Genomic DNA, 15,365 nt, shown 5'->3' on the forward strand with positions numbered 1-15,365 from the left:
TTTGTGACATCCATGTATCTATATCATGTTGTACTGCAGTGGTTCTGTTTATTTTAAGCATTCCCCCTTCACCATAGATTAATTAACATAATCAATGTAAGCTAAAGACACATTCATGCTCTTTGTTGGCAAATTTTTACATTTTTTCCTATTTGGATTTGCCACTCTAGGTTAATTTTTAATGTCCAGCTGTGATCTGTATTTTGTCTTGACTGAAGAAACAGCAGAGGAACCTCTCACGCTGGTACGGTGTGGCAAAAGGAAGCAGTGTGGCTGTCTTTATTACCTGTCACTGAACGGGTGAAGCTGACCTGTCATATTTTCCTGTTTTAGTTTGGTAACTGTGATGTCTGATGTCACTATATTCTCAGCTCTGTTGAAAAGACCTCACAGAAAATGTGCTGTGAGTTGTTAGCAATGCTAAATGTTGTGCAGTGACTTTATTTAGCCTTGCTGTGCCCTCTGTCATAACTCTGGCTTCCTGGGGGCTATGGGCCCCACTCTGGGAATCACTGCTGTACTGTATGGAGTTTGCATCAACATAACTGCATTCTGAATGGTAAGTGCACCATCTACTGGTAATTACTCCAACAGCAAAACTGGACCCTGTGGAAAAGACAGACTGTACCAAGTGCCTATTAGAGGAAAGATGCATCCCAACATTATCAAATCTTTATTTTTACGTGATGAAGAATTCAAACTGTCCACCACAGTTCAATCCAGCAGACTTCCACCAAGGATTTTCAGTGTGTAAAACAACAAAACTCCATTCAACATTTTTACCATGTGACTACTATAGGTTATTAGTACAGTATCACAGTTCAAACCTTATTTCATGTCCCCTAAAAATTCAACTTTTATCAGCCCATTTTTCCAACCTTTAGGTTTTGTTATACTGTTTTACAGTGTTGTTATTGATGCATGTATTTTATGAATTAATATCATTCAGTGTATTTGTTTTTACTGCTTTTCCCCATTTTTACTGTGCATCCCATCTTAGCCTGTTTCTGAGGAAAAAACGTTTATGAAAAAGTAATTAATATGAACCTGATAGTAAGTAAATACTTATATCCTCTTTCCCTGTAAAACTGACCTTCTAGGACACTGATGGTCTTGCAGTTCGGTTGCGGCCCATACACAGAGGCTTAAGTCCTCAAAGTGACTGGCCCCTGTTTCAGGACCAACCTGTGGCTCTTTTCCTGCCTGTCATTTCCAATTCTTTTTCTGATTTACACCTCCTTCCCCTGTCCAAGCTTAATAAACAAAAAATTCCAACATAAATTTTAAAAAGCAAATCTTGTCTTGCAAACAAAATGATCTGAAACATCTTAAAAGCACAAAATCCTTCTCGCTTTTTACTTTTTGTCAGCAGATTTTCAACCTTGGCCATTAAAAAAAAGAAAAGCTCTTAGCAAAATCCTAATAGCTAGGTCTACTATGTTATGTTGTGTTTTAGAGAATCTTCCTCGTCCTTTATCTCATCAGTGATTTAAAATGAACACTGACTTGATTCACAGTAGAAGAGAAACATTTATTGACAACAAAACAAATAAGTTAAACTTTTAAACACAAACAGATGTGCATCCGTGGTCAGCTTTCTGCATTAGATCTGCTCAAAAACACAAAGACAAGGCCTTTTCAATTTCACGTTGATTAGGAAACTTCAAAGCAGCACATTCAGCCGAGATTCAAACCCTCTGATCAGAATACAGGCTTTAAGCTGAGAAATGGCAATGAATGTATCTGGCATTAAAACATCCTATAATGCATCTGTGCCTGAATAGATTGGACATGGGATATATATATTTCCTCTTCTGTAACAATGTGAACATTGAAAAGTCTAAACAAAAGATAAACATCGCATTAGGATGGGCGACAACAAAAGAGCTGGTTAATGTAGACAGAAAAGTAAATAAAGAGAGTTTTAACAGAATGTATGGATGTAAAAAAATGTGAGAATCCAGTCTCACATTTAAGACAGGACAGAAGTCATTATTTACACACAGTGCAGGTGAGTGACACCTCTCTGCTCACAGCTCCATCACAACACTGGACTGAGTAACATGGGTTTCAATTAGTGAAGCTCAGACTGTGGATAAAGTGTTAAATATACAGTACTTTACACTAAACATTACTCTGATGAGTTTCTGTCTGCATGTCATGCAAAAATATTGTATCTCATCTTCCTCTTCCCCTAACTCAGCCTCCCGTAAAAAATATCACCGTGCACTTCAAACTGACTTTGTTTTACTTCTAAAGGCTTCATTTAAAACGCTTCGTCTCCATTTGTGAGGCCTGTTGGAATGACGATCTTTTGACTGATCAATAGTCAACATAAAACAACAAAGAGAAAGAGTTAATTTTATTATACTCGTCTGGCGTTAATCAGGTCTAATCTTAAATAACTCAAATCAGGTGTTCAATCATTCAAGCAACAAAAATGAGCCAATCAGTGCCTCTGTTTCCAGCTCTGAATAATAATGGTAGTAACCTTTGTAGCTAGTGGAAAAACTAAAGTGGCAACAACTGATATCAGTTAAACATTTACCAAGATGCCTTTTCAAAAAGCTGTCAGGTTGTGTAATAATTTCTGGGCTTAAGTAACAGTGATATTACTTTGAAACAGCTCTTCTTTCATAAACTGTTTTCTTATAGAAACATCAACAAGATCCTAGTAAAAATACCAGGTTGATGGTTTAAACAAAGGAGGCTGAGAGGAACCGGACACAGAGATGTGACTATTTTTCTGTAGTGAGCAGATAGAAGCAGGTCAGTCAGCTGACACGAACACATGGTGGCTCTCTCTCTGCTCCCGGCATCCAGCTGTGTGACTGAGGGACAGTGTTGTGTGTCTGAGTGTCTGTGCGAGGTTTTGATGGGTGTCACTGGGTTAACTGAGGAGGTCTGGCTGCAGGTTGACCCTCTGCAGGACGTCCTCAGGCATGCACAGGACAGGATTCACTGGCTTTATCTGTTCGTCTCCGAGGAGAGAGAGGCCAGCTATTCCAAACAGAGTGTGGAAAGGATCCACCTGCAGAGGAGAAGATGCAGAGTGGGAGAAAAGCTCTGATTATAACTGTGGCTGTAATGAAACACTAACACTTGGAGAGTTGAGCTTCACCTTAAATCGCTGCTTTTTTCCGTCATTATGGGAAATTTATGAATGGAAATACAACATGGTTTGCTGTTTAGTAATTATTTCTTATGAAGTGCAGTTTTTATTAAACAGAGTCCTCAATTCAAAACAAAGAAAACGGCAGTGCCGGGCAGTGCAGAGGCCTGTGTAACGAAGCTGGATTAACACGCCAGGGATATTTCTCCACTAGCTGGATTGACTTTTCAAGACATTCGCAATCCAGATCATCTGCTCGACAAAGCTCGTTATCAAATCGGAAACTGCACCCAGGGTTTTCCAATCTGGATCAGTGCGCACTCACATAAAAGGGGTGGTGTTGGCGGCGTCTGACCAGTCGCAAACATGGAGGAACCCTGCAGAGCAGCATACAGTTGCAAGAAAAAGTATGTGAACCCTTTGGGAAGACCTCAACCAGTCATTAGCCTTGGGGTTCACATTATTTTTCCATCCTGCACTGTGAATGTTTACATGTTTTGTTCAATAAAAACATGAAAACATGTCATTTTTTGTGCGGTATTAGTTTAAGCAGACTGTGTTTGTCTATTGTTGTGACTTAGATGAAGATCAGAACACGTTTTATGACCAATTTATGCATAAATCCAAGAAATCCCAAAGGGTTCACATACTTTTTCTTCCAACTGTATTTCTCAATGGAGGAACAGTCCTTCTTAAAAATTATGAGGAATTTAAAGCAATCATCCAGGCCAGAAGCAGCACTGTCGCTGCAGCAAAAGCCAGGAAGGAATGCTGGCAGAAAATTGCCGACTCTGTTAATGCGTAAATTTGTCAGATTATACAACATTAATTCATAGGACAATATAAACAGACTGTACTCTGATCACTCAGTTTCACTTTATTACAGCACAGATGTTTGGGGCAGAGCTTCCTCAGCGAATTTTGTGTTGTAATATTAATTCCTCACCGTGACAGCACAAGTAGCTGTGCGTTAATCCATGTTTCTGCAGTTATGCAGAAATTATTATTGTTATGAACCCCATTATTTCAGATGCAACCCTAGTGGAGCAAAAAGGACTTCGGAGTAAGTGAAGATCAAATATAAAAACATACATCAAAGCGGCGAGTGACAAGGCTTTATTTCTCCACACTGTCTCTGTTGTATGGATGAAATCACCAGAATTTATCTATCATCTATCCCTAAATATTCTTTCTCTCCCAAGCACTCTTCTCACGATCCGTGCACCAACGTCTACAGGATTTTCTAAGAATGGGCAGGCCATTTTCCAAGAGAACTGATTGGTCAGGAGGCAGTGCTTTTATACTCCCTGATCTTGTATCCAGAACATAACCTGCTCTGGAGCAGGTTAGCCATTCAGCATAAGGTACCGCGGTGATTTATCCCTGTAAGAAGTGAACCAGTGTTGTCGTACAGAAAATCCAGGGTTCATCCTGAAGTTATCTCGATAAGAGAAAATCCAGCTTCGTAGTACAGGCCTCTGGTCTGTACTCCTCATATTGTGTTATTGTTTTGGTTGAGAGCCCCCTGGTGGCAGAATTTTACATTCAGTTCATTTAAAAGAAAAATACATTTCTTCATTCTTCTTCACCGTCCCAATTAAGTATCCCACACAAAAAGCATGGCTGCGTTTCACCATGGATCTATGATTGCTAGACCTGGCAAGTACTTTTTAGAGCAATAAAACCAGATTTTGGGGAAACAAGATGGCTGCAAACAAGAACAGAGCTTTAATAGCAGAGACTGAAATGACAGCCAGAGTTGTCAAAACAGTTTCATGTTAAAAAAAGAAAAAGAAATCAGTGTTTGGAACATTCAGTGAGCTGGCAGCTCAGATGCTTCACTCTGGCTCAGCTTCTTCCTCTGAGCTTAGGTTTTGATAAGGTTTCTTTCAGAGTTAATAGTCAATGCATAGAAGAAAAATCATGTCATAGAAAAGGCCAAGGAAGCTAAACTGAAACAAAATCTGCATTTTTAACTGCCAAATTAATCCTCTTTTAAGTTTGATTTGGGAACATGTACCAAAAAGTATTTCTAACAGTTTTAAACTTCTCTTCTTCATTTTTTCCTATCTTTAGCAACATGAACTTACCTGGATACCTTTCACTAGCTAATGTGACAGAGACACTTGATAGGATCTCTGAGGTGCTGTCAGGCTAACAGGATAGGAAATGTTCCTGAAGTGAGAAATGTTTGATAGCTCACCATGTCTCCTGGTCTGTCTGCAAAACCTCCCGTCTCCTCGTCCTGACAGGCTAGAATAAACGTCCGCAGCTTAGCCTTGTCGATCCAGTGGATCCTGCCAATGATTTTCAGCGACGCCAAAACCCACCACGAATAGCAAACATCTGGAAGCTGAGTGAGACAAAGACAACAAGAGCCATGTCAATGCTGCTACTCATTTATGGATGCTGTTGGATAAAATAGTTTTTTTGTTGTCATTTATCTAACAGTCAGAACTTCAATACTTGATCTGCTGTGACCCTTGGGAGAAATATGACTATTGCACTTGCTCATACACAATAAATAATGAAGAAATATTGAAAATAGATATATGAATAGAATAAAAGCATATGCACAACAAGATATTTTGCAATGTTTCAAGGCTCTAGGCTATTTTTTTGCCACTTTCTCTGACCAAAAAAAATACTCAGCTGCTAGAAAGTTTGCCCAAAGAATTTTATGCAATAGAATTTAAAATTTCCCAGTTACACAAAGAAAACTATCAATTATTGCCACATAGCACCCAGATCTGTACATTTCATAAGGATTCTTGTACCTGTACCTTGTAAGGATATCCTAAGGCAGACGACAACATCATGCTACACTGCTACTCTTTGACACTTTGTTTTTCTACTGTTCAGCTTCTAGGTCAAAGCTCAGCACTGATTCTGTGTGGATAGGTCTCAATCAGTCTTACACATCTGGACACTGAAATTTTACTTCATTCTTCTTTGCAAAACTGCTCAAACTCTGTCAGCTTGCATGGGTATCAAGTGTGAACAGCCCTTTTCAAGTCCAGCCACAAACTCTCTACTGGATTGAGGTCTGGGCTTTTACTCAGCCAATCCAGAAAATTTACCTTGTTGTCATCTCGGTGTAGTTTTCGCTCTATGCTTCGGGTCATTGTCTTACTGGAAAATAAATCTTCTCTCAAGCAAGCAACAAGAAATGCCATTTCAGAAATGTAACCTGGTGCTAGACATATACAAGCTTTAAAAGTGATCAGTAAAATCTTGAAATCAATTCTAAAAGTAACAGGAAGCCAGTGGAGGGAAGCGAGGATAGGGGTGATGTGATGTCAGACCAAAGATCTTTCTTGCACTTAACTATGAAGTCTCCCACATGCCTTTTGACAAACTGTAGACAATACAAAATCCAAGTTTTCTTCAGCTGTGTCTTTCTCTTTGCCACTCTCCCATAAAGCTTTGACTGATGAAGAACCCGCCCAACAGTTATTTATGCAGAGACTCTCATCTCAGCTGCTGAAGCTTGTAACTCCTTCAGAGTAGTCATAGGTGTCTTGGAGGCCTCTCTCACTAGTCTCCTTCTTGCACGGTCACTCAGTTTGTGAGGATGGCCTGATCTAGGCAGATTTACACATGTGCCATATAACTTTCATGTATTGATGGTTGATTTAACTGAACTCAGTGCCTTGGAAATGTTTGTATCCATCCCCTGAATTTGTACTTTTTAATAGCCATTTCTCTGAGTTGCTTGGAGTGTACTTTTGTCTTCATGGTGTAATGGTAGCCAGGAATACTGATTAACCAGTGGCTGGACCTTCCAGATATGGGTGTCTTTACACTGAGACACATTCACTGCACTCAGGTGATCCACATTTCATTAGTTGTCAGACTACTAGCACCAACTGGTTGGACCTCTGTTAAATTATGTCAGTCACTTTAAAGGGGGTGAATATTAATGCACTCACTTATTAGCAACTAGCTGGTCTGTTCAGACATCTTTATTAATGTTAAATTAGATTTTCTTAAAGCAGCAGGAAAAACTGTTAGCGGTAAAACAGAAACATTGTGGAGCACGACTTCTGTGAAAGCACAAACCTTCTCTGGTCGTCCGTTGAGACCTCCAGAGGGCAGCTGCCTCTCACAGAGCCACCAGCCCAGCAAGTCGGCGTTTACCTGGTGCAGCTGACCGGTGAGTGACAAGAAGCCTGTGCAGCAGTAAATCTGACAGAGAGAACGGAGAGGACAGTTGGGAATTTATTGAGGAGGGCACATTTTAACACATGCCACTGCTTAAGAGGAGTGAAAATGTAATAACTGCCACCTTCAGGAGTGAGAACATTTCATTGTCAGCATGGAGGAGCGACAGGCTCAGTTATGAGTCAGACTCTCCCAGGAGAAAGTGTAAACAATAATTTAACCGTCTGATAGATTTGATGTCAAAATGTTACCTCCTGAATTCTTCATGCTGACATTTCGTTTCAGAGCAAAATATTGCTGCTATTTTTGAAAAAAGATCATACAAGTTATATATAACAACATATGCCCTTGTTTTTTACTGTTTGCACTGGTGTGTGCTTGTCTCTTTACATTCATGGGCTGCGTTTCTGTTGCTTGTATTCATTGATTCTACTCTAGAGGCTGAAAAATGTGTAGCACTTGCAGGCAAAGATAAATTTCCCTATGGGGACAATAAAGTGTACCGTACTGTATCATATTGCAAAGGTGAATATTCCAGAGCAGTTGTCATTTTAAATCAGTGAACTCACCTGACCAGCGTGGGACTCTGAACCAGGTCTACAACCAAAACCTCCATCAAAGTTCATACAGGACAGAACGAACTCGACAGCTTTGTCAACATTTATTGTGTCCATCTTTCCCTTTAAAAGAGGAGCGGAAAAAGAGTCATCTTTAAACCCTCAAGTATAAGACAATGACTGAGTACTGTGTGAGTAAAGAAATCAGCGTACCAGTAATGCTAGTGTAGCAACAGCACAGAAGGAAAATCTTGTATCAATTTCTCCTGCAAAGAAAACTTTGTTAAAATAGCATCACATTTATGCATTTATGCTGCCATACTTTTAACAACTTGCTTCTCTAATTGAAGTACTGAAAAAAGTATTAGCAAGGAAAATAAACAATATCAGAGCACTTCTAACTCTAGCATCCAACGCTGTAACACTGCCTGCACAGAACTCAGATACCAGACTTTCAAGTGACCCCACTACATCAATTTCAGCCTCCTGTCATTGGCTCCTGGTATGTTTGAGAATTGTTTTTTGAAATATTTTTCAGGCCAATTTCAAACAAACCTTTTAACAAATATGGGGAAGAGTCAGGTCAAACTGAACAACTGTATCATTTATGATGCACAACCATCACACATGACTTCTGTGCTCACACTGTGAAGTCTGAAGGCTGTGTACGAGCCGAGAACTGACACTGTGCAAGTGAAGTTGGGATGGACTGTGAAAGATGTGAACTCTATATAAAAAGTCATTATTTTAGGTTTGTTTTATGACAGGCCACTGTGTTATGAACCACCAGGACAAATTTCAGTTATGAAAAAACATCTCTAAGTTTATAAAATTAAGCTTCAAAAACAAAAAAAGATGAATTAAAATCTGCTCTAGGATGGTGTGGGTGTGTCAAATGAATGAGCTGAAGCCACTCATGAGAAACAGAGTGGTGCAGTTGTGATGTAATTTTGTAGGCAAACCTGAAAGTTAGCGTCGTATGGGATCCCTCAGTGTCGAACCTATGGGATTTTTCAATGGGTTTTTTGATTATTGCTGAAAAGAAGATCTGTATCCAATAAAGTTTATGAAACTTAAACATTTGTTTTCATGCTTTTGATCAGAGCACAGCTGTCTGGCTCTGTGTCAGAGCAGAGAGACAGACGTTAGGCATTAAATTTACTGTTTTCCGGCATAAATCTCTGTTACGGTGCTTTTAATGACCAGTAGGCCACAGTGGCTGATAGATTTTGGAAATTTACCTCACAGTTAACAAAAACATAGCATGTAGTTTGCTGTTAACTTTCAATGAAAGCAGTCACATCAGCCAACAAAAGACTGTACTGAGAGAACTGCTCGGTGATTTCATATCGTTTGTAGCGTTAGGGGGCGGGGTAATGCCCCATAGCGACTGGTGATATGGTGATATTTGCCATATTTTCCCTGCCCAAATTAAACCAAGCCAGGAAAGAGGTGAAAAACTTTCTAACAATCTAAGTCCAAAATTCAGCCGTACCTAAATATTGTTTTCACATGTTTACAGCATGTTATTTCAATATATGGGGTGTTTTAAGATACATATTTTGGATTTCATTTTGCAGGGACTTGAAGATGCTGTCCAACAGTTCACAAAAAAATAAAGCCCAAAGTTTTAAAATCTGCTTGTGGTTCTGCTCTCACTGTGGGAGTGTGTGCAGTCATATGACCAAACTATTAAACATGCCAGAAATCAGTCCGACCAGTCGGGAGCAGCTGGTGAGGCCATGTTCAGCCTCTGTGTTTCCCTGTTCACTACATGACGGCACAATCAGGCTGAAAGTTGGCCTGACTTCAAAGTGAGTCATGTGACTCATAATTCATGTCTAAAATTTTAGAAAATCACAAAGTGAACAGTTTAGAGAACCTAAGCATAAGAACTAGCAGCTTAAGGATATCAGGCCAGAAGGCTCAGTGGAAAATGTTATAATCTCTTCTTAGAACATACTTTGTTTTGTTTGTGGCTGATTTCTTGGTTTTGCCAGTTTGATGTGCCTCGCTTGATTGATTTGTCAGCTAGCTTTTTCTGTTTTATGAGCTTTGTCTCAATCTTGAGAAGCACTATTTTAGATTAATCTAGAAAATAGCTTTTTAAATAAAGACATAATGCTGTTGTTATTACCATTACATTTTGATCTTAGGTGTTGATATCTGACAAATATTTTTTAAATATTGCTGTATAGTTAAACATAATGTTGCAAAATTTGATTGAATCTGTATTTTCTTAAAACCTTAATTGATTTTGAAGAGCTACTCTGATTTTGAAAATCACCAGATGTCATCGCTTGCCTGTCTTAAAAGACTAAATACTCTTAAAGACTTGCAGGTCATCAATCTAAGTATCCAAGTTTATCTACATTAAACCAATCTGAAGGAAATTTTGCTTACCCCATTTGTCACCTGCAAATGACCCATCTTCCTGCTGCAGGCCTTTAATGTATTCCACCACTTTGTCAATATCAATCGCATCCACACTGTCATACAAGCACAGGATCTGAGGACGAGAATTCACAGTTACTGATCCCAAAAGAACTACACCAAAAAGCCCATATAGGACTAAATATGAGCTATAGAGTGATCAAACTAACCAACATACACTGATTATCTGCTTGAGTAAAATCATAATATATTGAAGTAGTAACGTCTTTTCAAGGACATTCGATATTATTTAGAAGTACAGGAAGTATGCAGAAAATTTTACAGCATCAACCACACATGAACAGTGGAAAAAACAACATTAAGAACAGATTCAGTCAAATGTTAAGAAGGTACAATGAGCACAACATTCATTTTAAGCTATATTTGACTTCTGGCTAATAAACAGTAAAATATATTCTACATATATTTCATTTATTTAGAAAAAACTGTATTTCCCTGTGTAAAAGATGAAGAGAAAGCACAGACAAGCCCGGCAATTTTACAGATGTTCTGCTGACTGTCTAGGGAGTCACCTGAACGGCGCTGAGGGTGTAGAGTAGGTGGGGGTCATGTCCAATGCTGGCACTGATGCCTCCACATTCATGCTGACAGGATTTGATGAAGTCTATGATCTCCTGACGGTTCATTCGAGGCAGCTGCCCCATCAGATCCATCACCGTCAGACCCCAGTAGATACCGCTCATCCTCAGGTACTCGGATAGCGTGTACTCCTGGACAGACGAAAAACAGAACATTTACAATAGGTGAGTAGGACGTGCACAATCTACAGCTCAGGAATGTTTTACACCTGCTTACTTCATGTAAAGGGAGAAGAAATATTTAAAATATGCCTAATAAAGTAAAACTCACGTCATTTTTTTATGGGTCAAACAGTAAAAAAAAAAAAAACAGTGAACATTTAATAAAGGATAAAATACAGAGAACAGACTGAGTGAGAGCTTCAGTGCTGTGTACCAATGATATTTCAAGTTTGCTTGTGTTTCATATTGTAATGAAAAAAAACAGTGACTCTAGAGACAGGCCATGTGATTTAGGGTTATCACAATTGTAATTTAAACTTTAAAACACAAATAAAATGCGAACTATTTTGGTATCTGTTTCAGTATTGTTCCAACAAAAATAGAAGTCTTAGGCACTCGACTGTGTGACCAATAGCTGTGAGCCAACCCCTGTAAACTTTCTAACATTTTAGAAATGCAGCCAATATATAACCTTGCAAAGCAGATAGATATGCCCGTTTCCTTGTTTTTCATTGGCAAATCCATCTTGCAAAGCTCCCATCTGAACTGTTTGGGCCCGGTTAGAAAGTGACAGGACCAATCAGCGAGGGGCAGTACTTTCAGGCGCAGCAGAGCCGTGGTGTAAACAAGCAGCAGCAAGAGCTGGTGCAGTTCTGGAGGAAGAGATTAGTGTGGACGCTGCTAAAGCACCAGTTTTATCAGAACTTCATGACATTTCTTCATTAAAAGAACAAAGAACAGCAGTGAGTTGTTTTCTATTCAAAAACTACAAAAGTTGAGTACTTACATGTCTATAGTCACCATGTTTTGCATTATTCCTCAGTAGCTGCGCACGCGCAGCTCGATAGCGGCTACATCACGTGTTTTGTTGCTCTGATTGGCCCATAGAGATGTGACAGACAGAACGTTCATCCAATCACACACCGAGTTTTTTTCAAAGCCCCTGCCTTTTCTCAAATGTTTCCTATTGATGCTTTCCCAGATGGACGTGTGAAACAAATGTATCTGGTGTGTCGGGTTAGCCAATATATGTGTGCAACTTAAACTAAGTTATCGCCTGTAATCCAGCTAAACCAACAGAAGATTTCAGCTATCTCTTTCGCTTGGGGCAGCTTATGATTTATAGTATGTCCAATTATCTCTAGGTCTTGTTTGTTTGTTTTTTTTTCAAAGATTCAGTAGTTATCCATACTAAACATCATAAACAGCTATGGAAGCCCATTTCTGCCTCTTAAGAAAGGGAAAAAAGTTAGGTAATTATTTTTTTTAAATCTTCTGTAAGTCAAAAGATTGTTAATAAGTCTCAATTATAATGTAGAAAGTTAAAATTGGGAGATCAGGCCCAAATTATGAGATAAAAAGTCAAAATTGTGGTTTAAGAAATCGAAATTATTACATAGAAGGTCTTCTTAATTATGTGATGAGAAGTCAGAATTTGGAGGAAGTTATGTGTGTCAGATTAAGAGTCAAAATAGTGAGATAGAAAGCCACAGGAATGATTTAAGTCAATTTTTACTTTTTATCTCATAATTTACTCATAATTATGAATTACTGCCTCATAATTTTGACTTTCTATCTCACAATTTCTACTTTTTATCTCATAACCATGACTAACTTTCTCATGATTTCTGCTTATTAATCACATAATTATGAATTCAATCTCATAATTTTGACTTAAAGGGGACATATTATGCAAAAATCACTTTTTCAGGATTTTCTAACAAAAATATGTGCCCCTGACCTGTCCACAATCTCCTCAAATACCAGAGAAATTCCCCCCCCCCTTTTCCTCCACCTTTCAGAAAATGTGTGCTGAAACAAGCTGTTCTCAGATTTTCCCCCCATGACCTCATGTGGGGAGTACACATCCGCCCCAGGTTCAGTTGGCCTTTCCTGCTCTTGGAAGAAAGTTCCACCCTCCTCTTCTGATCTTCCTCTCAGCTGCCAGCTGAAATGCTGGATAGCTCAGTGGGTTACCCTGCTGACTTTGGTCTAGGAGGCTGATTGTTCAAATCCCTCTCAGGTCCTTAACTTTGGGTAAAAGTGTCTTAAACATTGTAACATCAGGACTGCCACATACACTTTCTGAGAGGGGTGGAGTCAGACAGCACATTAACATTTAAAGTCACAGAAACGGCTCATTCTGAGAAGGGCTGAAACAGAGGGCTTTTTAGACATGCAAAAACACAATACCAGAGTGATTTTTCAGGAACAAACTTCACAGGCATGTTTTTGGGACCTCTGAGAACAATATAAACTTGTCTTTGAAGTGTAAAATATGTCCTCTGTAAGTTTTTTCTAAACCCAACTTTCATCTTTCTTTCTTTTCTAAGTGGCTGAAATGGGCTTCCATGTAGGGTATATTATCAAAAAAAGTCGCAAAGAACTGAAAATCTGAACACTAATGTTTATGGGAGGATTCTTTGTCATGATACAACCGGATTTGGTGGGTACTAAAAAACTAGATGTCACAAAGCAGGATAGAGACAAAAGTTAAACATGAATACTGTTGTAGGCTTTTGTTGCATTGTGTTTTCTTTCCTAAAGTAGACTAACAAATGAAAACAGAGTACACAAAAGTTATTGGACCTAAGTGCCCGGGGTAGTGAACAATAGCTATAAATCCTTTAAATGTTCATTTACTCACATAGTCATCCTTCTTGGAGCCGTAGGCAGCGATGTAGTCTGCATGTTTGTCCAGCAGTAGTGAGCTCGGAGCGTCAGGCTTTATGATGACATCTTTTACTTGGGTACCCTGAAGGTTGACATGTCAAAATAGTCAAAGCAAGGCACTAATCCTATCTTAAACTGAATTAATATGTTAGATAAATTACTTAGATAATTTCATTATCAAGCTGAATACTAAATGTACTCATATCATGAAGCTAAATGACGGGAAAATTACATTATTAATGAGTTGTTGACAGGTTGTTCTATTAGCGAGCTACATGCTAACATGGATGTTAGCTACATGCATTGTAGCTGTTTTCCACGGATTAGCATCAAATTTATTCTAACTTTAAAAATGCCGGAGAGATGCTGACATTTTTATGCTATACCGTTAGAACCAAACTCTGACAAAGCGTAAGAGAGAAGCACTTACCATTGTAAATATTTTCGCATGATCAGTATTCTTCTTCTGCTTGTTCTGGTATCCTTCTTCTTCAAAGCTTTTACAGCTGGTTTGTTTCTGTGAAGACTGCCCCCTTTTGCTTTGGAGTGTTAACTACATGCTAAATCCTTCACATGCATGTAGACAGTGCCGGGAAAAAGTATTTGTCTCTTTCCTGATTTCTTTGTTTTTTTGTTCTTTTGTTTTTTTTTCGAAATTGTCATACTTAAATGTTTTAGATAATTAAAAAGGATTTAAAACTGGACAAAAATTACCAGAGTAAATACAGAATGCAGTTTTTAAATGATGATTTCATTTATTAAGGGAAAGAACACCATCCAAACCTACCTGGCCCTATGAGGAAAAAGTAATCAACCCTTAATAATAAACCCTTCTTGTTAAATGATGAACTAACTGTGATTAACATGTATTGGAAAACTGGGTTCAATTTCACACCCAGGCCTGATTACTGCCGGACCTTCTGAATCAAGAAATCTCTTGAACAGAATCTGTCTGACAAAGTGAGGTGGGTTAATGATCTCTAAAAGCAACACATTATGCCACAATCTATAGAAAATCAAAAAAAGATGAGAAGCAAGTTCAATGACATCTATCAGTCCATTTCTAAGACTTTGGGACTCAAGCAACTACAGTGTGAGCCATTATCCACAGATGGAGAAAACTTGGAAGAGTGGGGAACCTCCCCAGGAGTGGTCAGCCTACCAAAATTACTCCAAGAGCGAATCAATGATTCATCCAAGAGGTCACAAAAGAACCCAGAACAACCTGAAAGACCTAAAGGCCTCACTTGCTTCAGTTAAGATCAGTGTTCATGATTCAGCAAAAAGAAAGCGACTAGGCAAAAATGGGCCTCTGAATGGCATAAAAATCAGAATGAAGGTTTTAGACTGGCCTAGTCAAAGTCTGGACTTGAATCTATTTGAGAAGCTGTGGTATGGCCTTAAACAGGCCGGTCATACTCAAAAACCCTCCAATTTGGCTGAATTAAAACAATTCTGCAAAGAAGAGTGGGCCAACATTCCCCCACAGTGATGTGAAAGACTCATTGCCGGTAAACACAACTACCAGAAGTTACTGCCTCCAAAGCTGGAACAACTAGTTATAAGTTTTATGGCATTTGCTTTCACATAGGGCCAGGTAGGTTTGAATGAGTCTTTTCTCTTGATAAATTAAAATAAAAAAAAATGCATTTTCTATTTACTAAA

General features: G+C 38.7%; 1 protein-coding gene across 1 annotated transcript; it reads right to left on the minus strand.

Moving 5' to 3' along the window:
• Positions 1 to 1,510: 1,510 nt before the first annotated feature.
• rabggtb (Rab geranylgeranyltransferase subunit beta) lies at positions 1,511 to 14,216 on the minus strand. Its single transcript, XM_041803961.1, has 9 exons — positions 14,131 to 14,216; positions 13,675 to 13,782; positions 10,800 to 10,997; positions 10,237 to 10,342; positions 8,047 to 8,099; positions 7,846 to 7,956; positions 7,175 to 7,300; positions 5,316 to 5,465; positions 1,511 to 3,031 (listed from the first exon to the last, which is right to left on the minus strand). The coding sequence occupies exons 1-9, from the start codon at positions 14,131 to 14,133 to the stop codon at positions 2,891 to 2,893; spliced, it is 996 nt and encodes a 331-aa protein (XP_041659895.1). The 5' UTR covers positions 14,134 to 14,216; the 3' UTR covers positions 1,511 to 2,890.
• Between the last annotated feature and the right edge of the window lie 1,149 nt (positions 14,217 to 15,365).

The sequence above is a fragment of the Cheilinus undulatus genome, linkage group 13 (assembly GCF_018320785.1).
Source record: "Cheilinus undulatus linkage group 13, ASM1832078v1, whole genome shotgun sequence".
Taxonomy (NCBI): Eukaryota; Metazoa; Chordata; class Actinopteri; order Labriformes; family Labridae; genus Cheilinus; species Cheilinus undulatus.